This window comes from Eptatretus burgeri, chromosome 6, assembly GCF_056783735.1.
Source record: "Eptatretus burgeri isolate ZD-2024b chromosome 6, Ebu_testis_v1, whole genome shotgun sequence".
Taxonomy (NCBI): Eukaryota; Metazoa; Chordata; class Myxini; order Myxiniformes; family Myxinidae; genus Eptatretus; species Eptatretus burgeri.
In genome coordinates this window covers 30,332,544-30,356,509 of record NC_140966.1, presented here as the reverse complement: position 1 = coordinate 30,356,509, position 23,966 = coordinate 30,332,544, and the positions used below count along the sequence as shown (strand labels likewise).

At 43.5% G+C, this 23,966-nt stretch overlaps 1 protein-coding gene across 14 annotated transcripts in view; it reads left to right on the top strand.

The window, feature by feature from the left end:
* The window catches only part of LOC147024483 (F-BAR domain only protein 2-like), a 180,012-nt gene that overhangs the window by 114,757 nt on the left and 41,289 nt on the right, over positions 1-23,966 (top strand). For all 14 annotated transcript variants that reach the window (XR_015059056.1, XM_085884447.1, XM_085884450.1 and 11 more), the window contains one exon: positions 1,171-1,222. Coding sequence is in view for 13 of the 14 variants with exons in the window: in XM_085884447.1 (XP_085740573.1) it covers positions 1,171-1,222 (52 nt within the window). In the remaining variant the exon portion in view is untranslated. The remainder of the gene's footprint in view (positions 1-1,170; positions 1,223-23,966) is intronic.

Sequence of the window (23,966 nt, the reverse complement as noted above, 5' to 3'; positions counted from 1 at the left end):
CAGAGAGTCAGAGAGACAGAGACAGAGACAGAGTCTCTGTCTCTGACTCTCTCTCTCTCTGACGGAGAGTCAGAGACAGAGTCTCTGTCTCTGACTCTCTCTCTCTCTGACGGAGAGTCAGAGACAGAGACAGAGAGTCAGAGACAGAGACAGAGACAGAGAGTCACAGACAGAGACAGAGAGTCAGAGACAGAGACAGAGACAGAGAGTCAGAGACAGAGACAGAGAGTCAGAGAAAGAGAGATAGTCAGAGCGTCAGAGAAAGATAGTCAGAGCATCAGAGAGAGAAAGCGAGTCGGAGAGAGTCTCAGAGAGAGGGAGAGAGTCAGAGACACAGGGAGAGTGAGACAGACAGACAGACAGACAGAGTCAGCAAGTGAGACAGAGTCAGTTTGTGAGAATTGAGACCACTTACCCCGAGTGCTTGATGGAGTAGATGCAGGTCGTTTTCTACTCAAATAGTAGGGTTTGGGGAAAATTTTATGTAAATTACTCACAAGAAAGTTTCATGATACTACTCGATTATGACACCTGACGTACAATATGAGGTGCAGATTAAAAGCAAAGCAGAAGCGACAACGTGCAGATAAAATAAATAAATAAAAAGTTTACTGGCACTCGGATGTCGATTGGAAATACAATATATAGTCCTGTATTATATTCATACCCTACGCTTTACAATGGAATAATCACATTCTGTTCTCACTATCGCAACACACACACTACCCCTTTCGATGCAGCAGCAGAAAGAAATGCATATCAGCAAAAATACGTGGCATATAATGAAAAGTGTTCGTTACTTTATTCATTGCGTTTCAGGGAAAATGCATTAACCAGGAGTGTGAAAAGCAAGGAGTGCCTGCATATTGAGATGACGTGCTATCGCGAAGTCAAGGCATAAGCCAACCAAGTCATTCTGAAATTGGCTTGCCGAAAATTGTATATCAACCAAATGATGTTCAAAACTTGTACCACTTCGAAATTTTTGCAACTATTCCTTTATTTTCTTTCTCTTCTTGCCAACTCGTTCCTGATATTACGGCACTTTTTTGATGGAGTTCATGCCTAATCATGTTTGATAATGCATACCAACTTCAAGATCATTAATGGCTACTTCCCAGCATCTATTTACAGATCTAACTGTTTGCATTGATTGATTTTTTTTTTTAGATGACGAGCTTTCACGGCCAAGGCGTGCAACGACACCAGTGGATGCGCACAAGTATGTTGCAACACTTCAATGAAGGAAGGATCCCACTTGATGTTTGGTTATTGCACATACATATGCATGCACATTAGGGTGGTCCATGTCTATATGGTAAAAAAAATTTAAAGTTACTGAATTGATGTTCCACATGACTGCCCTTATTCCATTAGACACAAGAAACAATTGTGCCAAATTTTTATTGAATCGGAAAATATTTAGAGATCACTTAAACTGTTGGAATTTTATGGCCTGAGGTGAATGCCATATTGTATTCATTTCTGATTAACACGCATTACATTATTTAGTTTGTTTTCTACAATATTAGCTTTGGGTTATGTTGTTTCCAGTTCTGGATTAAATGTATTACAGGAAATCCTCGAATATCACGGGTTTCAACCAATCGCGTGCAACAAATTGTGTTCTGATTCCGTTATCGCAGGATTTCGTTTCGACCAATCGCTGTTTTTAGCTGAGATGAGTCATCGTTTGAGATGAGCATGAATGATGACTTCCCATTGCGAGTCTTGTGGTGTTTCTCGTTTTTTTTTTACTGAGCCCAAATGTTTTTACTGAGCCCAAATGTAAAGCAATGGACAAAGTTATTTGTACCAAAAGGAAGAGAAATGTTGTGATGTTGGGCGAAAATATCGAGTTGTTCCATCGTTTGGCTTGAGGAGAAAATGTGGCATCTCTACGGGCCACCATTACGGGGTCAATGATTGTCAGTTGAATCTTCCCCATTGTACTCTTCTTCATTCGTAAACCTTCATTATCCTTCAAACCTTCATTATCCTTGAAACGTAATTCCCAAACGTTCATTTTCCGACTCCGTATTCAAACCTTATTGCCAAAACACTTAATTTCCGACACCCGTATTCGAACCCCCGTTCTCGAACATATTCTCAGGCGTAGCTCATGAAACAAATTAAGGCGAAGGGATTCGTTATAGAACAGGTTTTTAACACTGCCGAGACAGATTATTCTGGAAGATGGTCATCTCATATCTTGCTCTCCAAGCAGGGAAAATTTACCTCTTCCAGTGCGTGAACGATTATCTCCCAGTATGAGCCGTGTGGCGTTTCTCGCGTACCATTTTTAATGAGCCCAAATGTGAAGCGATGGACAAAATTGTGCCAAAAAGCAGAGAAAGGTTATGACATTGTGCGAAAAGATCGAGTTGTTAATAGGTTGGTTCGAGGAGAAAATACGGCATCTGATGGAAAAAGGTGGGTATCGAATGTCTTTGTTGAGATCTAAAGATATTTAGACATCTTTTTCAAGGATATGATTTATGCTTTGATTTATATACTTGACTACTTTCCAATCTGGACAAGTTTTTGATATATTGTTACAAATCTGGAAGCTTTTTGCACACAGACAGTCAGCGGTCCCCGTAGCTCAGTTATCTCGATAAGTATGTGTTTATAGTTAGGGTCCCATCCCTTATGTCTCATGGGAATTTCATGTGTGCGCTGCGGGTTTCTTTTATAGCCAGGTTTTTTTTACATCTTTGAATCTTTCTCCCAAACCAATCAATCCTCCACCTCTCCGCACCATCGACTCCATTGCCCACGTGTTTTTGGCTGAAGGCGTGGGCTGAGCTTTCATCGCCTCAGATCAAGGCTCCGCTCCGAAGAAGGGCATGGAACGTTTCCTTCAGCCAATGGGAAGCCAGAATCCCAGAAACTACTACAGAGCCTCTTTGGTGGGGGGGGGGGCACCGAGACGCCCTGACACACCCCCCGACACGCCCCCGTCCAATGAGGCGAGTTACCTCAGGACGGACCCCTCCCACCTTATGTGCGGAATGAATAATAGTGGGGGTGATCCGGCTGACAAAAGAAGGAAGAAGCCTCGTCGCCTTGTTTGCCCTCGTTTTGTCTGCTGGGATCGTCTAGCTTTGCCTGCTGGCGTTCTCGTCTTGCCTGCTGGCATTCTCGCCTTACCTGCTGGCGTTTTCGTCTTGCCTGCTGGTGTTTTCGTCTTGCCTGCCGGCGTTCTCGTCTTGCCCGCAAGTGCTCTTCTCGTCTGGTCCGTTCTCGTGCTGGCTGGCGTCCATTGCGTCATTCCCGGTCCCTGGTGCTTGGTGCGGCAACGAAGAAAGTTTTGAGTCCCCCCCCCCCCCAGAACCAGCTCGTCTCTACCAGACCACACGAGGCGGAAAGGTGCCCGACCGAACTCTTACCCTCAGCTCGCCTTCCCTCCTGAGCTGAACGGTCAAATAAAGGCCAACCAGCCCCATTTCTTCAGGGTGTGTGTGTGTGTGTGTGTGTGTGTGTGTGTGTGTGTGTGTGTGTGTGTGTGTGTGTGTGTGTGTGTGTGTGTCTGTGGCACCCATCCTGTAAGTAGAGACTTAAGTGCCTGTGTTCATTGTAAATTGCATTTCTTTTATTCGGATAACTCTGCTCTTTGTCACCCCCCCTTCCCCATTAAAAAGAAACCCCAATTGTTAAATGTACCAGCTCGTTGTCTGTGCTTTCTACCATTGACCCATCACAGTGCGGGCTTCAGAAGGAGTAAGGCCGTTTGTGCCGTAAGTGTTCATTTGGACCGGCGTGGCTCTGGTAACTTCCGCTCGGTTACGCCGGACCCAAGTCGGTGCATGCGACTCGGTTTGGACAGTCGGCCGAGGGTGTTGCTTCCCCGGTAGCTAGACGGCGTGAGTACTTAGGTAAATTGGAATGGACAAGTGGACCCCACCTCACGCCGTCAAAATATTGGCGACCACGATCCTTTAAGTGACCCTTTGACTCAGGAGTTATCCGGGGTGACGACCTTATAATTCCGGGTGTTCGGTGGGAGACGGCCCTATTGCTCCATCTCGCGGTCATTCCTCGCCAACGAACCCGGCACCACAAAAATATGCAAAATGAGCGGTTTCTTTATTCGTGAAATAAACGAGATCTACGTGCCAGTCATTTGACCAATTATACATTGTACATGTAGTCCGGGAGCCAACCTGTGTACGAGGCTGTTTTAGGGTTGGACCTTACAGCCTCTGCTATAAAATTTTACACCCCCAGGATGTTTAGATATATGTTTGCAGTTCATGAAAACCAATGTTGGCAATTCATAAGCTCTTGCGAAAAATTTTGGCGGACGTTTTTGTTTGAGGAAGATTTGAAAAATTTGATAAAACAGCAATTGTCAATATAATTTCTAAAAAAATTAAAAAATCACATTCATGAAAAATAAATGTGAACTAAATGTAAGAATTCAATCAGTGCATTGTAAAATGACAAAAAAAAATTGCCTTTGTGGAAGTAAACCTCGTAGAAAGTACATAATTTTGTGAAAAATGCCTTAAAAATAACGTTTTTGAAGATGGCCTTTAGAACTTTTCTTATCATAGGCAGATGCTGCATTAGAATACTAATTTCTCTTAATGTGATATGAACATGGTATCCATGGCTAATTAAAACAGCAAATTTGAGTGAGTTCTATCAATTTTTAAAGAGAAAATTAACATTTTTGTCAACCAAAGTTACCCCTACCCCCAAAATCCTCTTACTCTATTGAACACAGTTCGGTTAAGGTTTGCTGGATCCAGGTTGGGTACTTCACAGTTCACTCTTCCAAAGGAAAATTCAATGGTGTTTGGAGTGACATGGCCCTGGAGCAGACATACAACAATGAAGGGAAGACATCTCTGTTCAAAGGCATATCTCAGGCACCAGCTGCTCGAGATAAATATGTGAAGACAGCACCATTTCTCACAGCTGTATCAGAGAACATAAAGTCTATGGCTAATCTAGGCCAACAGGAATCTACTCATCATGGAGAAACACATAAGCAGGCAACAGAAGAACATATGCATGTTGAGGAGATCAAGAAAGTGATATGCCAGCAGATGATAAACCCATTCCAGTGTAACAACCAAGTGGATCTGCTCAATAGAGCAACTGGTGAGAAGGATGCTTCAAAAGACTTGGTCCATGCTCAAGCTAAGGGCATGGAAGCCATTATGAAAGCAGAAGAGGTGGTCTCTATTAAGATTGAACCACTGAAGCTGGTAACTTTCTCCTCACAGAAGAAATCAAACCCATCAAGGAAACAGAGTTTAATCAGGATCTATCAAGATGAGACTGCAGCTACACGTGTGCTGTGTTTCTATCGAGATGCCGACCCAGTCACAAGACAGATTGCATTTTCCCATGAGTGGACAGACTACCCATCATCCCTGTTTGAGGTTGATCCACGCTTAGCACAGGGGGTTGTAATGTGCGCAAAGGCAACAAGTCTGATTTCGTGGCAGTGCTAATTGCTGAAGCTGAGCAGGATGTTGTTTTACAGCTGCCATCATTACCACAGAGTGACCTATACACAGTTTATCTGGTAGACACAATGGCATTTGTAAATAAATACCAAAAAATGGGTGTGAAAACATTTGGTGAACTTCCCCAGCTGTATCTTCGCAAGCTCCTGCAGTTGAAACCTGAAATGTGCAACTGTGTCAACATCATTGGTGATCAGTATGATTTTGATGATACCCATACTTTGAAGGGTGATGAGCAGCAGAGGAGAAACCAGACAGACCAGGCAAGACAATTCTCACCATCCAAGAGTCTAGAAATTCCGGACTGGAATTTACTCATGAAGAATCCAAGAAATAAAGGAAATCTTCAGAACTTCATTGGCACTTCCCTTTGTGAGAGTCCTGAAGCTATTCCGGATGGAGTGACCATCATTCTTGGTGGTATGATGGAAAACAAAGGTCACACTCTTTCCATCACATCAGCATCAAGTTCAGTTCTGGACTTACCTTGTGAAGAACATGAAGAGGCAGACACAAGGATTATTGCTCATCTTGCATATTGTGTGGAATATCTTGATCACCATCGAGCTGTTGTGCATGCAACAGATACAGACATAATTATGCTGTGTATATATCACTTCTGCTGCTTGAACACATTGCAAGAACTCTGGATACAACGGCAGAATCAATACCTACCTATTCATGAGCTGGTAGAAGTGTTGAGCAAGAAGTACCAGAAAATCCTCTTGATGTCGCACTACACTTCTGTGCACATATGTGTTGTATGGATGTGACACAGTGAGCTACCCATTCAGAAGGGGAAAAGAAGAGGTCAGGTCAGGTATGGGAGCATGTGCCAGAACAGCGCGTCGCTGCGTCCACTCGCCGGTACTCCAGGGGCCTCCATCTGGCCATCCCCCAGGCAGATGCCAGGCCCATCCCCCATCTCCTTGAGATGATGGTCAACCTGCTGCAACCATGAGGCACGTGGTCGGCCCACTGGCCTCCTCCACTCATGAGACTCCTCGCTGAGAGAATCTGGTGAGCAGGATCAGCGTCAGGAAAACGAGCCACATGTCCATACAGCCGCAGCTGACGCTCACGGACTATGCAGGTAACAAATCTCATCCGAGTCTCTCTCAGCAACCGCTCGTTGGACACAAAATCCGACCAGCGATAGCCAAGGATTCTTCGAAGAGACCTGGTACCAAAGGAATTAAGTCTCTGTCTCAGATCCTTGGTCAAAGTCCAAGTCTCGCACCCATAGAGCAAGACTGGAAGTACCAAGGACCTGAAGACTCGGACTTTCGTCCTCCCGCACAGGTACCGGCAGCGCCACACCCCATGATCCAGTGAATCCATGACTCCCCAGGCCCGACCCAGACGTCTATTGACCTCCGGCTCACAACCTGCGGAGACATGAATATCACTGCCAAGGTAAGTGAATCTATCCACGACCTCAACATCCTCACCACAAACGGACACAGACAGGACAGCAGCATCCAAGATGTCACCGAAAGCCTGGATCTTAGTTTTGACCCAAGAAATCCGTAATCCCAACGGCTCCGACTCCTCATTCAGCACCTCGAGGGCCCCCAAGAGGATGTCTAAAGTCTCCGCAAAGATGACTGCATCATCTGCAAAATCAAGGTCCGAGATCTTGACATTGCCAAACGATGCACCGCAACTTGATCTCTCCGACATCCTCCCTAAAATCCAGTCCATACAAGTGCTGAAAAGTGTGGGGGGCAAGTACACATCCCTGACGAACTCCAGTAACAACTGGAAATAAGTCAGAGATGGTACCACCACACTTCACAGCACTCTCAGTACCAGAGTAGAGTTCAGACATCAGATCGATCAGTTTTGGTGGCACCCCACGAAGACCAAGAATCCTCCAGAGGACATCCCGATTCACTGAATCGAGACGCTTTACAGAGATCAACATAGGCTGCAAGCAGCCCCTGCCGAAACTCTCGTCTGCGTTCGGTGAGGACACGAAGGGCAAGGATACGGTCAATCGTTGACCTCTTTGGTGTAAAGCCTGACTGCTCTGGACGCTGGTGCTCAAGCAGATGGTGGCGAACCCTATCAAGAATTATCCGAGCAAAGACCTTGCCCGGCACTGAGAGCAGCGTCACCCCTCGGTAGTTGTTGCAGTCTTGGCGATCACCCTTCCCTTTCCAGAGAGGGACAACAAGGCCCCTCTTCCAGTCAGTTGGGATGATGCCTGTGTTCCTGTGAAAAGAAGAGCGGCACAGGTTTCTCTGGGACTGATAGGAAACCTTCCCCACCTTGTTGATTTTGGAAGAGATAGTGAAATGGCAGCAACAGAATGTGTCATTGATGAGGCCAGAGTATACTGGACTGCTCTGTATGGCCAAAAAGGGTTCAGCTGTTTGGATACCCTCAGGCAGCATATGTTTGTCTCTTCAAAATTAGACCTTAGGTCACTGCCAGCAACAGAAGATGCGTTTTACTTCCTTGTTTTAAGAGCATTGTATCAATTGCTTCTGTATAGACGTGCACATCTCAGTGACCGAGCACTTCCCCCAGCCACAACATTTGGCAGAACCCTTATCAATGGAAAACTGGTCCCAATTCTCATGTCTAAGCCAGCCAAGCCAAACATAGACAAAACGGTGTCTTGCATGTGCAAATTATCCAAATGTCTGAAACGATGTTCATGCAAAAAGGCTGCTGTGCCTTGCTGAGTGACATGCATATGCCTTCGTCAGAGAGGTTCATGTGGTGGAGTTGTTTCAGAGAGTGACTCTTCCTCTGAAGAGGATGTTTCATGTCACAATATTGTGTTAATCCATTTCTAATTTTATCTTCCTTAAAACCATGGCATGTAAAAGTATGTTCTTGTTCCTGACCCCATTGATAGTCAAGCATTTCTGAGTTGCATAAATCTTTTGTTGTTTGACATATAACCTTGTCAATTGTAGGTAGGTTAAATCACCAATTGTGATATAGGAAATGAACTCCTCTTTAATAGGAGGGGTCATTTGTGTATATAGGTTTAGTGGTTATGATTTTAGGACAATATGAATTACCCATACCCCCATCCTACATCTTCGCTTTTGCCAACATTTTGTTATCAGAGGGGGCTCGCATAAGTGTTGACTGTGTTGTTGCGCAAGAGTTTCACCATTGCCAACATTGGTTTTCATATACTCAAAGGGTGTCTCTTTATGAAAATCAACACAAAAATTTTATAGCAGACCGGGCAATTTTTTTTTTAATTTTGATCGGTTGGCTCCCGGACTAATGGTATTACTAACCCTCAGAATTTGGACTTTGTTTTTATCAGTGAAACCATACACATTTATTGATCGGTTTTATTCATATTCTCAACCTTTGTTATATCTTTTAAGCTCATGGGTTCTTTTGAAATGCCAAGATCCCCACTTTCTACATTATTCTCATATTTTGTTATACTTTGAAACTCTTTCACAGTCCCTTTCCTGTGGATAAAGATGCGTTAAGATACTCCAGAGAAAGCATTTATTTTCAGTATTTTTAATATTAATGATTGCCCTTTTATTCTTTATATCCTTAGATATCAATATAAGAAGAAGCCTTTCAGCAGAGTGGATTTTAGAATATTAAGATCGATATATGAAACATTCCCAATGTTGAACCCACAACCTTGTTGTTCTTCAAATTCAAATCGAATCAGCTCTTCAAAGATCGGAGATTTAAGGAAGCCATCAATTGATGTAATAAGGTGTGGTGGATTTGTTCTCATATTTTTCTTCAATAACATTATCTTCTCTTGAGAAGGTAAAGGAGGCTCCAAGATATATTTTGAATGATTTATGCTTTTTATCCCCCGCCGTGTGGCGGAAGGGGGATATTGTTATCACCCGGGTCGTCCGTCCAGCTATTCGGCTGTCCGTCCGTCCATCCGGATGGCTGGGCGTCAACATTTATAGCTGTGAGTGCGATAACTCATAAACTGTTCGCCATATCGATTTGAAATTTGGGTCACACATGTACCACCTGAAAAGGAAGAACCCTATTGATTTTGGGCGTGGCTGGATCCAAGATAGCCGACTGGGGCGGTCGTCCTGCTGGCTGGCGGGGCGTCAACATTTATAGCTGTGAGTGCGATAACTCATAAACTGTTCGCCATATCGATTTGAAATTTGGGTCACACATGTACCACCTGAAAAGGAAGAACCCTATTGATTTTGGGCGTGGCTGGATCCAAGATAGCCGACTGGGGCGGTCGTCCGGCTGGCTGGCTGGGCGTCAACATTTATAGCTGTGTGATAACTCATAAACTGTTCGCCAAATCGATTTGAAATTTGGGTCACACATGTACCACCTGAAAAGTAAGAACCCTATTGATTTTGGGTGTGGTGGGATCCAAGATGGCCGACTGGGGCGGCCATCTTGAAAAATATTTTTTCGCCATATCGTTTTGAAATTTGGGTCACACGTGTACCACCTGAAAAGGAAGAACCCTATTGATTTTGGGTGTGGCCAGATCCAAGATGGCCAACCATCTTGAAAAAAATGTTTTTTGTAATAAATGGAAAACCGCTTATTTGATTTCAATGGCAGGGGATTCCCCATCTCTGATGGTATATTTCAACATTCTACTAACAACCTTGATAATTGAATCCTTTGAGATATGAATCTCTTTCCAAATAAATCTTTTACTAATATTCAATCTTATAAGTTTTACCTCTATCCGATCTTTAAAACATCTTTGAAGAGTTGTTTCAAATGGTTTTGTTTGTGACATCTCTCTCTAATCCAATTTTCTTCGTGTTTCTCTTCAAGTTTCTCTCAATGGTGTTTACGTGTTTTTATGATTGAATGTGTTTTTTAAAACTCCTTTAAGACATCCTTAGAGCAGACATCACTGTTTTGTTTTTCGTTCAAATGGAGATATTTGTCTGAAAAGATTGAATGTGTTTGTTAGTTTGAAGGTGTTTTTTTTAACTTATAATCATGATTACAAATGTCACAGTGCATTGTATTCACCATTTATAATTCTTTTATTTGCTGGTATAAGTGCGGCTGGAGCATTGACGGCAAGTATTTCAGCAGCGGTGAAAACTGCCAACGAAAGAAAGGCTCAAATGCAGGCTCAAAAAGAGTTGGAGAAACAAATTAATGGATGTGGTGTAATTGTAGATTTTGATGAAAAACTTGAAAGCCTCACTGATAAAGTGAGATTGTGAGTTGGAGATGTGCTTTCTTCGGTCACACAAGCTGGTGTAAAATGAACTAAAAGGGGTAATGGATTATATCTTTCTCATAAATAAATGAACATTAATGGAGTTTTTGTCAGGTCAGGTCAGATTGGATGTGCAAGTTGCTACAGGTACCATGTAAACCTGGACTAGCCTGCTTCATTGTCAGGTTTTTGGTGAATAAACCGTCTTCCCCACCAAGTTTCATGGTGAGGAGGGTGTGTGATATGGACACCCAGCAGGATTAAAAACAAAACCTATCAAAGGGTGGAGGAGCTCCTTGTGAGCCAATGGCCATCCATATCTAGTGCCCAACTGTGTCTGCGGTCATCCTCCTGCAGTTGGGTTACTTTATATTAGGAGGTTGGTGGCAGGATTTGCACTCCGGCCCCCGTAAAACCCTTCATACCCCGAAACATATGAAAAGCACAAAAAAAATCTGAAAAACCACAACGTGGGAGTACCTCCGGTGCTGCTGCCCTTCACAGGGCAGCTCACCAGATGATGGGATTGGAGCAAAGCCTTCGGGACCACCAATCTTTGATGATAGGAGGGAAACCACGGGGTTACCTTCCTGGGTCAGACTGTGGTAGTATGTGTCGGGGTGGTGCTGAGGTGTCGTCCACCAGACAGCGGTCTCCTTGGGTTAACCTGAGGTGGTCCCTTTTAGTGGGTGCCTGGAATGTCCTACCCCAAAGAGAGGATGATTTCCTGTCTCTGTTATCATCTGAGCTCAAGCGTTTGGGCATCGGTATTGCAACACTCTCTGAGTTTCGGAGACCGGGTTACGGTGAGATCATGGAGGGTGGTTACACCTACTATTGGTCTGGTCACTCTGGTGGTTACCATGCCCAAGGAGTTGCTGTAGCTGTGTCCAATAAGCTGACTCCAATAATAATTGAGGTAACACTGGTCAACACGCGCATTATGAGACTCAGGATTTGTCACTCCTTGGGTGTCATTTTCCTGGTCTCTGGATATGCTCCGACTGAGGCGAGTGATCTCACCATGAAGGGCACATTCTATGCCATGCTCGAGTCTGTGCTTGATCAGTGCCTGAGGCGAAATACTCTTCTTGTCTTGGGGGATTTTAATGCATCGACTGGAACTGATAGGGATGGTTATGAGATATGTGTTGGTCCCCATGGGTCTGGAACTGTGAAGCAGAATAGCACTAAGTTCCATGACTTTCCAAGAAGTCATGGACTTAGGGGGGCTGGTTCATGGTTTTCGCACCCACAGGCTCATTGCTGGACTTGATATTCCAACGCTGGTGGTGTGGCAAAGGAGATTGACCATGTTATGTGCTTGTTGATGATCGCTGGAGGATGATCCATAACTGCAGGGTTGACCGGAGTGCACAGTTCCTCAATCCTGACCACAAGCTTGTTGTCGCAAGTCTGAAGTTGCAGATTAAATCCAGGGGAATGGTACCATCCCAGCCTAGACTAGACGTTGGCAAGCTCAAGGAAGAGAAGGCAGCTGAGGAGTTTGCGAAAAGGCTGAGTGGATATTTGGGGGTCTGGGTGCTTTTGGGGGATCCTGAAGAGTTGTGGAGTGCCTTCAAGATCACCGTCCTTGATGTTGCCGGTGGAAGTCTGAGAGCTCGCTGTCGGGTGAAGAAGAATTTTGTCTCGCAAGGGACACTGGATACCATTGACCAGTCGCAGGGCCATGCTAAATGGCAGAGCTGAGCTGTTCAGGGCATAAAACTGTACGTGCACTGAGGGTGGCAAGGAGGCCTATGTGTGAGGTATTTGTGGGGGGGGGGGGGGGGAAGGGTAGAGCATCACCTGTGGTCAAGTGATTCTCGTCCTGCTTACAGGAGAATTCGCGCATTGCGCTCCTCCAAGCCCATCCCTCGGTGTACTGCAGTTAGAGCAGAGGGTGGTGGGCTCTTGACAGAGGAGTCCGAAGGGAAGGTCTGCTGGGCCAGTTATTTTGAGCGGCTATACCAGGCTGATCCACCAGCTGTTGAGTTGGATGTCGGGGGTGTTACAATCCCTATTGCTGAACCTCCAATCAACTGTGGTCCACCTTCGTTTGTGGAAACACAGGCTGCGGTGAACCGGTTGAAATGGGGTAAAGCTCCTGGGATCTGTGGTGTCCATGCTGAACTTCTAAAGGATGGTGGAAATGCTGTACTCGTGACGTTACATGCAGTTCTGTGCTTTGCCTGGAACACAGGCATCATCACAACTGACTGGAAGCAGGGCCTTGTTGTTCCTCTCTGAAAAGGGAACGGTGATCGCCAAGACTGCAACAACAACCGAGGGGAGATGCTGCTCTCAGTACCGGGCAAGGTCTTTGCTCGGAGAATTCTTGACAGCGTTTGCCACAATCTGCTTGAGCACCAGCGTCCAGAGCAGTCAGGCTTTACACGAAAGAGCTCAACGATTGACCATATCCTTGCTCTTCGGGTCCTCACCGAATGCAGACGAGTTTTTCGTAGGGGCTGCTTGCCGTCTTTGTTGATCTCTGTGAACCGTTTGATTCAGTGAATTGGGAGTCCTCTGGAGGATTCTTGCTCTTCGTGGGGTGCTACCAAAACTGATCGATCTGATGTCTGAACTCTACTCTGGTACTGAGAGTGGTGTGAGATGTTGTCATACCATCTCTGACTTATTTCCAGGTGTTGCTGGAGTTTGTCAGTTGTGTGCACTGGCCCCCACACTTTTCAACACTTGTATGGACTGGATTTTGGGGAGAATATCGGAGAGGTCAAGCTACGATGCATAATTTGAGAATGTCAAGATCTCTGACCTTGATTTCCAGATGATGATCATCTTTGCGGAGACTCTAGATATCCTTTTGGGGGCCCTCGGGGTTCTGAATGAGGAGTCAGAGCTGCTGGGATTACGAGTTTCCTGCATCAAAACTAAGATCCAGGCTTTCAATGACATCTGGGATGCTGCTATCCTGTCTGTACCTGCTTGTGGCAAGGATGTTGAGGTTACGGAGAGATTCACTTACCTTGGCAGTGATATTTATGTCTCTGCTGACTGTGAGCCAGAGGTCAACAGACCTCTGTGTCGGGCCTGGGGAGTCATGGATTCATTGGATCATGGGGTGTGGCGCTTGCGCTACCTGTGCGGGAGGACGAAAGTCCGAGTCGTCAGGTCCTTGGTGCTTCCAGTCTTGCTCTGTGGTTGTGAGACTTGGACTCTGACCAGGAATCTGAGACAGAGACTTAATTCCTTTGGTACCAGGTCTCTTTGGAGAATCCTTGGCTCTTTCTGGTTGGACTTTCTGTCCAACGAGATTTTGCTGAGAGAGACTCAAATGAGATTTGTTACCTGCATAGTCTATGAGTGTCAGCTGCGGTTCTATGGACACGTGGCTCGTTTTCCTGGCGCTGATCCTGCTCACCAGATTCTCTCAGCGAGGGAGCCTCGTGAGTGGAGGAGGCCAATGGGCTGACCCCGTGCCTCCTGGTTGCAGCAGATTGATCAGCATCTCAAAGAGATGGGGATGGCCAGATGGAGGCCCCTGGAGTACCGGTGGAAAGTGGACGCAGCGACGTGCTGCTCCGGCACATGCTCCCATACCTGACCTGACCTGACCTGACCTGACCGGAACCAGAAGGCACGTGGTGCGATCGGTGGGTAAATTGAACTATGTGGTGGATGTGATGAGCACTCCCTCGATCTTCAATGGGCATAAATAATGTCCTGCACCAAAGCGTCATCTCCAATCCGGAGGCCTCAGCCCAGCGACTTTGTCAAAGACAAAGATTACATGATATACTGCTTTGCCTTGCACTTCAAATTAATGTAGGGATATCACGATCCTGGAGTATGCGCTTCCACCCACTGGTGTCCTTTGCTGATGATGTCATTCCTTTGGAGTTCCATGCTGACATTACCTAAGATGCCGTTACTCGTAAAACATCAGAAAGTTGAGCTGACTGTCACTGAAGCTCCTGCCAAACACGCCCCAACAATCGCCCCTCTTTCAAACCTCTTGCAGCCATGGTGGCCATAATTATATGCAACCAGACCTGTGCATCATTTTATACATTACCTTAAGCATGCTGGGATGTTGTTTGCTTCATTCACACATGGGCTGCACCTGTGTGGAAGTCATTGCTTTCAATCTACTTATCTTTCATTTACTTAGGTGTTCCCATTTTTTTTGTCCCCGGCCTTTATACGTCGTGGAAAAAAAAATGGAACTCCAAGGTATATAAATGTATACATAATTCTTCTCAGCCCGGGACTCAAACCAAAGAACCTCATGGCTTACACGGCAACAGCCCACTGAGCTTCTTTCAGAACCCGTCTCCAATGACGGGAAAATATATATGTATGCAGTACATACACTCTCTGCTATTAAAAAAGCAACGGTCTCCCTGAGCAAATTTTAAAGTCCGTGATACTAGTCTGTGGGTCATTCAAAAATCACACTGATTACAATATTTACCAATCCATTGTAATGTCACATCTGTCATAAAATAGGATGAATCAAATGATGAGAAAACTTCAAGCAGTCTTCCATTAGCCATGTTGCAAGGCTCTTTAACATGAAGAGCAACTTGTGTACCTCAGACATTATCAAGCCACTGAATCAACGAGTGATATGCAAAGAAGTGAACTCCCCAGGTTAACGACTCCCACTCAGGACCGATACATTATGTATCGGTCATGCATTGCTCGTGGAGAGGGGGAGTGATCTGAAACTGTTGCAGTAGTGTACACACATGACTGATCATTTTCATGCTACAGGTGCTGCCTTAAAGAATCCATCTCGTGACAGTTTCTCATGTGTTTTGTACTGCTCTCCTCTCTGGGCTGGTGCTCCCGCCTCTCACCTTTCTCGGCTTCATGCTGTGGAAACCAAGGCATTTAGGATCATTGGTATCTCCCGCGATGAGGCTGTCTTTGGGTCTCTCACTCTCACCGCAGGCAGGTCAGTGGTCTTTCTGTCTTCCACCATCTCCTCTCTGTCCTCGCTCCCCCCCTGCTCTCTCTGTGATCTGTCCCCTACATTTTTCCACAGGGCACTCAAAGTCCACCAGCAACCCCCTTCTGGAAAACTACCAAAATCAAGAATAACTGCTCACCCTCACTCTTTCATTCCTCTTTTTTCCTGCCTTTGGAACAAACTCCCACACACTTTTCAATCCCACTCTTCCCTCCAGGCCTTCAAAACAGCCGTTCACCACCACCTCTTATCTTCCCTCATTCAAAGCCTCAATTTTTTTTTCTACCCCCGTTAATCCACCCCATACCCACCTCCTTCAAATTCCTTGCTTTCTTTCGTGAAAGTCCCTGAAATGTAAGGACCTGAAAGTCCAGGTAGTGTCCATCTTGTTTTCCCTATGTACCAAGCCCCATCCCTCTCCCTTCCACAGATCTCTTCATGTCTGTGTTCTCCCCTGTTTTTTTCCTTTCCTCTCCCACCCCTCGTCTCCTGCTCCCCTTGTACGTTCTGTGCGTTAGCACTCCTACGAGCGTCGACGGTGTATACAATTTTTTTTTTGTCTTGGCAAACAATTTGTAACAATGCAATCAGTATCTGGTGGTACCTTGCTTCTTTCCACAGTGCATTTAACACCAGTGACAGCCTGCCTATTTATCTATACCTGAAATGCACTGTTGCAAAGATCTTTCAAATCTTAAGTCATGTCTGGGTGTTCACTGTTCGTCCAGTGCCTTCATTTTCTCATGCTCTGAACAGTGTAGAAACCACTCGATCTTTGCATTCAACAGATGTTGTGGATATGGTTGTTTCCCCCTTTGTGTTTGGACACTGAAATGGTTCTGTGCCCATCACTGTCTTGAAGACCACTTCTGGTCTGAACGTTGTGGAATTCACCAAACCATTGTATGATTTTGTTATCTCGAGTAGCTGCCTTGTAAAGAGCGATGTTTGTTTTCAACATCCTGATGAGCATCCTGCAGTTAGTGGCTCTGTTCTAATTCTCCAGCTGCATGGGTTACTTTTCCAGTGGCCTCAGTAATAAGCACAAATTAATTGGTGTTTTGTTCTTTGACCAAGTGTGGCAATTCTGCAAACTTAATCACAGCTAATGCAGTGACCTTCATTATCAACAAGTTTGACCACATCTAACTTTATCTGATCTTGACTTTAACCTTATCCAATATATTTAGCTGTTCTGCAGCAGTCTTTGGATGATATGTGGAGGAAGTGCTGACCAAGTGAGAAGATATATTCATATTGGGTTTCTCTTTTTTTTTTTCTTTTCTTTTTTTAATGTGTAGATTCTATTGCTTCTGCTGGATTGGTGGCCAGGTTCAGAGCACAAAGTTGTACATGTCATTGTGGAGGAGTTTTTCTACATTTTTGTCTGAGATATCTGCCTGGGTTGGCACTCAATTCCTTCACATGACCTGATGGATGAATACAGCAGAGTTGCATGAAAAAATAACTCGTGGAGATGTCGAGTTGTCATTACATTTCACTCTAACGTTTACGATTGCTTGTTTAGCTGCCAGAATATATTTCATGACTGCGTTGTGTTTTTTAACATCCTGGAGATGCGGAAGCAGATAGCACTAAATATGCTTTGTTGTATCCCACATAATGGATTTGTACAAGGTCGTTGTGACAGGACTCCAGTTTCATCTTCAGGTGTTGTCTCGTGAATCTTGATGGTGTTTCTTTGAATACATAATATTTTAGTACCTTGTGGTATCGACTCAGCAGATTGTCCATGCCCATTGTTTTTATTTTAACAAATTTAGGTTGTATATTCGTGACAAGTTATTCAAAGGTCCCATTTTATCCGTGTATTGCACATTTTTTTCCTGAAAAATGTACTTGCTGCAATATTATTTTGATACTGGGCTTCTTTTGCTCTCAGCATACGGCAGTCGTCACCAACTCTCGCTTTATCTCCATATCATCGTCCTTTTCATCGATTCTCTGAAAAGTATTTCTTAATCCAAATGTTGCAATTCTTACAAAAAAATTATGTTTTTTTTTGTGATGTCTTTTCTCCAAAATGTGCACACTTCCCTGAAATTACAAGTCTCTGACTACTCTTCCACTTACATTGATGGTTGGTGGTCCATAAAATGGGATGTTGCAGCTGCAGGGTAGGTAGGTTTATGTGAGATGTGAAGGATTAATCGTGATCTTTGTGCCAGAAGAAATCTGCCACAGGCTCATTAAATTGGGATTGGTTTCTGTCGTCAACTGACAAATGTTTCCATGCGATCACACCACCTGCCGTGGCCAACATTCCTTGCTGTGAGGGCCGCTAGGGATATTTTTATTCCATGAATTAAACCCTGTTTTAATTTCTTTTCATGTTCCTTTTTAGCAAATTGCACACTTGTGCAAATGTGAGAAATGTTTTGTCTTTTGGCCTCCGGCAACAGGTTCTGTTGGCCTCACTGCATGACAGAGTCCATGATGGAAAAGATATTGGCCTATACTTACCACAAAACATGTTGAAAAGTGTTGATGGCACATTTACCTTTTGATTACTTATGACAAACATCAACCTTTCCTCAAGTTAATTTCTTCTGCTGGCCCCTCTACGCCCACCATTTCGGCCTGTGTTTTCCCATATGGCAGCCCGATTTGGTACCACTATGCCAATTTGTGTGTGAATCGAGCTGCATTTCGAGCTGTGGCTCTTTTTGTTTTTATTGTCTGATGTTTTTAGATCATGTGCTTTAAAAAGGAAGTGCCACACTTCCATCATCTACATCTTCCATAACGACTCCCATATGCGAGTATGTACCGAGCATGTAGCAATGAAATGTTTCTCACTGATTGGTTACCCTATTGTAATTCACTCTTTTAATATGGCTGTGGTTGATGAATTAAGCACATTTCTTGGTTCATCAGTGTTATGTACAATATAAACCCTTTCAGGAAAATTTAGTAAAATACAAGCAAGTTCAGGGTAGCTCTGATGATAACGTAATTTCCATTGAGCTGTCTTATCTGAGTTTAACCCCTGACAGAATCAACAAAATGAAAAAAAGAGGGGCTGCCATTCTGATGCTGTGCTTGCAGGGGACCCTTGCATGCCGTATTGAAATCGGGGGTGCTTCCTGCATTTAGATTAACATTTAAGATTTGCTTCCCATGGTATTCTGGAGGAGGTCATCATTTTCGTACTCGTGCCATCATTGTTAAAGCAATGTGCAGTAGATATTTAATTTGATCATGTTAAAAAGTAAGAATAAAGTTTGGTACAGTACATCGAAAATAAGTACATTGAGAGGAGTATGGTAATTTAATTGGGTGTCATACGACACGGGCACGATTGGCCCAAATAGCCTTTTGAGTTTCTTTAAGTCCTTGCATAGCCTTGTACATGGTTTATTTTTCAAAAGATGTGGGACATTTAATTGACAAGAGAATGTAGATTTGACAGCTGTGTTGATGTCCTCCACAAAGAACAGTGCACTCCAAAAATACTGTCTCATGTCTATTACTCATTGAAGGCATTTTGTTAACTACAATACAAATTCCTGTTTTATGCGAATTTTAAGAAGACCTTCATTTGCCAACTAGCTTGCCACATTTGAAGTTGTTGCATGGCAGAGCCTGCATTTAGCAAGTCGCACATTGTCCTCTGGATTCTGTTCACTGGTTGTGCCTTGTTACCTCTGCCACCGAAGGTGTATGGAGGTTGTTTTCACGTTTGTCTGTCTGCCTGTCTGGATTTCTCCGTGAGCAGGATATCTCAAAAAGTTATGGAAGGATTCGGACGAAATTTGGTGGACATGTTGGGTGACAATGTGGGTGGACAGGTTGGGTGACAATGATGAATTGATTAGATTTTGGTGAAGATCTGGATCCATATACAAGAATTTTTTTTTATTTCTTTAAGTGATTCTTCACCATTGAGAGATGGGGCCAAAAACGATATGTATCACAATATCTCAAAAAGTTATGCACGAGTTATGACAAAACTAGGTCCAAAGTTTTTCCCGCTTTTCCAACATGGCTGCCACACCATGTGACCTGTGATGGCATAATTATCATTATAATATTCTACATGAGTAGTCGCACCAATGGTGAAAATTTCGTCTCAATCCGACAAGCAGTTGCGGAGAAAAACACAAAAGTTGTTCACGGACAGACAAGACAGTCAGACAGTTCGTCGGTCAGTCAGACAGACGGATGCAAATGCATTCCCCTCTCCTTCGGCAAGGGTAAAAATAATGCATTGCAAAGTGTACCGTCCTTCGGATGGAGTTTTTGGTGCCAGGCTAGACAGCTCAAAGATAAGTGCACTTTCACCACCCCGAGATAATTTCAATTAATTTCACTCAAATTTGGCCCAACCTTAAAGGTCCCCTGACATGCAAAACTTTATGCTTATTTATTTATATATTAACTTGACCTTCCTCGTGAAGAAATCACCAATGTTTTTTTTTTAATCAAAAATGGGATAATGAGAGCAATATTTCGATCATTTATTGTGCTTTTCACAACTTGCTATGCCCTGCCCCTAAAAAAGTTGACCAGCAAATCGCAGCGTTGACGTCAGATACAGAAAGAAACTCGCACAAAGTGGATTGACTCGAGATCTCTAGAGTCTAGACCAGCGTTTCTCAACCTTTTTACCCTTGTGGAATCCTTGAAATAGTTTTCATGTCTCAGGGAACCCCTGCAAAAAATTTTTATTATATACCATTATTAATATCTAGCTCTTTTATATTTTTATCGTAGTTCACGTGGTAAATATAATATTTTTTTCGGATACCTGGTTTAAGGAAAAAATGACCCCCTTTTTGTCAAATTTATTGGCAATGAAAAAAAACATACTGCTCGTTTATGAGACCTCACACCGAGGTTTTAATTCACAAAAAAAAAACTTTTAAATAAAAAAAAACTTTTAAATAAATAAAAAAAAACACACCTCATGTAACTTGATAAACAAAACTTAAACAAATAAAGCTGAAGCAATAAAGGTAAACATAAGAACTAACACAGAGACAGAGACAGAGACAGAGACAGAGACAGAGACAGACAGAGACAGAGCGCTAGGAAGCACAGAGAAGATAGATGGACACCGTGCATGCGTCCCGTACTTGAGTCAGTCACTCAATGATACACGAATCCGCCGCGTACAGGACGTCCACTAACCAGTGAGGGCGGTTTCACACTGGTGCCATATAGACATCATTAAATACATTCCCTATGGTTGTTATAATTGTAAATAATATAAGAGGTTGAAGCCTCTATTATAATAACAAGGAGTTTCCAACAATATGCCGTACGTGTATAGTAAAATTACGAATATTAAATCAAACAAAAGCAACTCAAAAATACATTAGCCTATTTATTACTGTTTCTCGCGGAACCCTTAGCGACCTCTTGCGGAATCCTAGGGTTCCGGGGAACCCCGGTTGAGAAACACAAGTCTAGACTGGTCCGATAAATCCGTCGTCTGTCCCACTCGGCCGATAAATCCGTCGTCTGTCCGACTCGGCCAATAAATCTGACATGCTGTAGCTTTTATTTATTATTCTCTTTTTTTCATTATTTTCTACTGGTGCTACATTGACGACAGTAGGAATAAAATAAATAAAAATGCAACATAACGTCAGATTTATCGGACTACTCGAGACAATTGTGTCACAAGGCGTGTTCTGCACACAAGTTTTCATCGTATCCGGACAGCGAGATTGCTTCGTTTTATGCGCGGAGAGATACGGCCGATGACATGCGCCGGCCTTGTTTGTGATTAATTCGCCGCGGAGCAACATGTCCGCTGCGCTGTTCACGTCACCTCACTAAAATATTTCTGATATCCAGCAATGTGCAAGTCAAATTTACATTATTGAATTACGAATAGGATTTAGTCTAACCAGTTGTTATTGCCAAGTCTTCCTTCGATGTCCTCCCGATCATCATGAACTCCGGAAATTTCATCACCATTTTTCTCTGCTTGTCCTGCTTCGGGCTCGAACTGGTAAGGCCGTATTTCATTTCCAGCTGCCTAAACTTCACCTCCCGCGACTACGTTACCCGACAATTCTCCATGTGATTCAGTCCAAAATCCTTCATTTCTCTCACACTCACTGTCGTTACCAGACAAGTGAAAGTCCATGCCATCTATTATTCAAAACCAAATGTTCGATTTTTTTTAAAGCAGAAATGTACGAAGCGATTGAGTCGACCAATCAAATGTGGAAACACACAGAAAGCCAATACAATCACGTAGACCACCAACCCAAGTAATTAACGTGCAGCCTTTGTAATCCTGTAGTTGATGTCATGTGGGTTACGCCCCTTTCACGAGAATTTTTAGGGGCATTCCCGAAGAGGTTTGTTTTTTTAATTTTACAGAAATGAGTATTGTGAAAAAACATTGTCAGACCTGAAATCACGAAAAGCTCCTCTAGGACATATATAAATGAAATTTCAGTACTTTTGCATGTCAGGGGACCTTTAAACAAATTGCAATACAGATGTAAACTAGCCGGGAGGCAACGATGGTTCACGGGCATTATTGAACAATGCCACGACAGGTACAATTGAGTTAGTGGAAGCTTTTGAGGAAGCCCAACCGTAAAAATCTATCTCTTCCGTCAAAATTGACCAAATAAAATCGGATTTTTTATATGTTGTACTTATGGACATTACGCACAAAAAAGGAAATTGTACTTATGGACATTACGCTTCCAGGAAATGAAATTGAGAGAAAAAAAAATCGAGGAAAAAAATAATAATAAATAAATAGTTCAAGTGGGCGTGGCTCCACCCACAAAGGGCGTGGGACGCCCCTCATACAAAAAGACACTAGACCATGATATATAGCTTGTGTCCAAGTTTCATCAAGATCGCATGAAACGTCATGGAGCTACGCTCTGGAGAGAGTCACAAACAAACAGACAGACGGACAGACAGACACAACGAAAATAGTGGTCACTGCTGGCGCCCGCGAACCAACTATTTTGTGGCTCATGAAGTCTATCCTCTGAGAGTTGATACAGCTTACTCTGCTGCACTCACCACACTTGTATGTACAGTCCTGGCCATGCTTTCTCCAGCTGCACCTTGATGAAAGTCAGTTTTACACTTGCAGCAGATAGCTCTGTCACACAGCTTGTGCTGTTGGGTGTTTGGCAAGGTTGGACAAGATGACATTCACTTTGCTACAGTCCTCAGTCTTGTGGAATCATGTCAGCGAGTAGCTCTTCTTTTCATTCCTGGACTTTATCATACACTTCCAGAGTGGTATTACGCAGATACTTCTTCTTCATCTATTTTTGTATGAAACACATAGCTGTGGGTAACATTTGCTGGAGGCACGACTGTGCTGCTGATGCATGGCCCTTTTGTTGGTTAGAGCAGCAATTTGTAATTTGTCCAGGGTTCCTGAGATAGCTCACCTACTCTTCACGAAGAACGCCGTGGGATATTTAACGTTCACCCTTAATTGAAGCCTGGTATGCCTGTTCCTTGAGAGAGTGTTGCATTCATTTTAAAATTCTTCACTTGAGCAATAGCAATACCCATGGCAATTTGGTGTCCATTAAAAACTGAAGCAAAATGATGGTGCATTTAGTTCTTAGACCTATCTGTAGTGGAAAGTGCTATTCTTGGTCCAATTGCTTGCATTATTGACTGTCCAATGGATGCGATCTTTGGTTGAATATCTGTACGGTCGGTCCAATGAAGTTTCCAAGAAGCAACTGAAGGGTTTGTAGTAAGAAATTAATCTTCTGTTCCAGTAAGGAGATCTCATGAATCCTTGTTAGTGTGAACTGCTTTGATGTCACTTTTGATAACATCAGCTGCAGCTTCTACAATTTCAGTGCTGTTTCTCTGTTCCTGTCTGTATGATTTGGCTTTGGTGCATGACAAAATTATTGAAGACTCAATGCTGCTGTGTTGAAAAGTGACATCTGCCTTCCGATGATGTTCAGCAATTATTATTTAATTCCCATACTGCTCTTTTAGCTTTGTCTTCATGTGGGGAACACTGTAAGCTTTTGCACCTCCCAGATACCAATGCATTTTGTTTACAGAATCAGAAATTGTAACTTGTTCATCATTTTCTTTCAGATATTGAACAGCTTGCACAAAAGCTCAGTTCCTTTGAGAATCCAAAGTCCAGCCAAACTTTCAAGCTTTTCATGGAGTGGTACTTCTTTCTTCATGATGAGCAGAGCATGGAACTTTCTTATGCGTCTGAAAGTTTACTCAACAGGACATGTGATAAACTGAATCGAGAGCAAAGTAGTCCCTTACATCTTCTAATTTTGCTCCAATTTGCAGATACCATTCATCCATCTTTCCTTTATTTGCAGACTTTCCTTATGATGTATTGGAATTCCTTAATCCCTTCTTA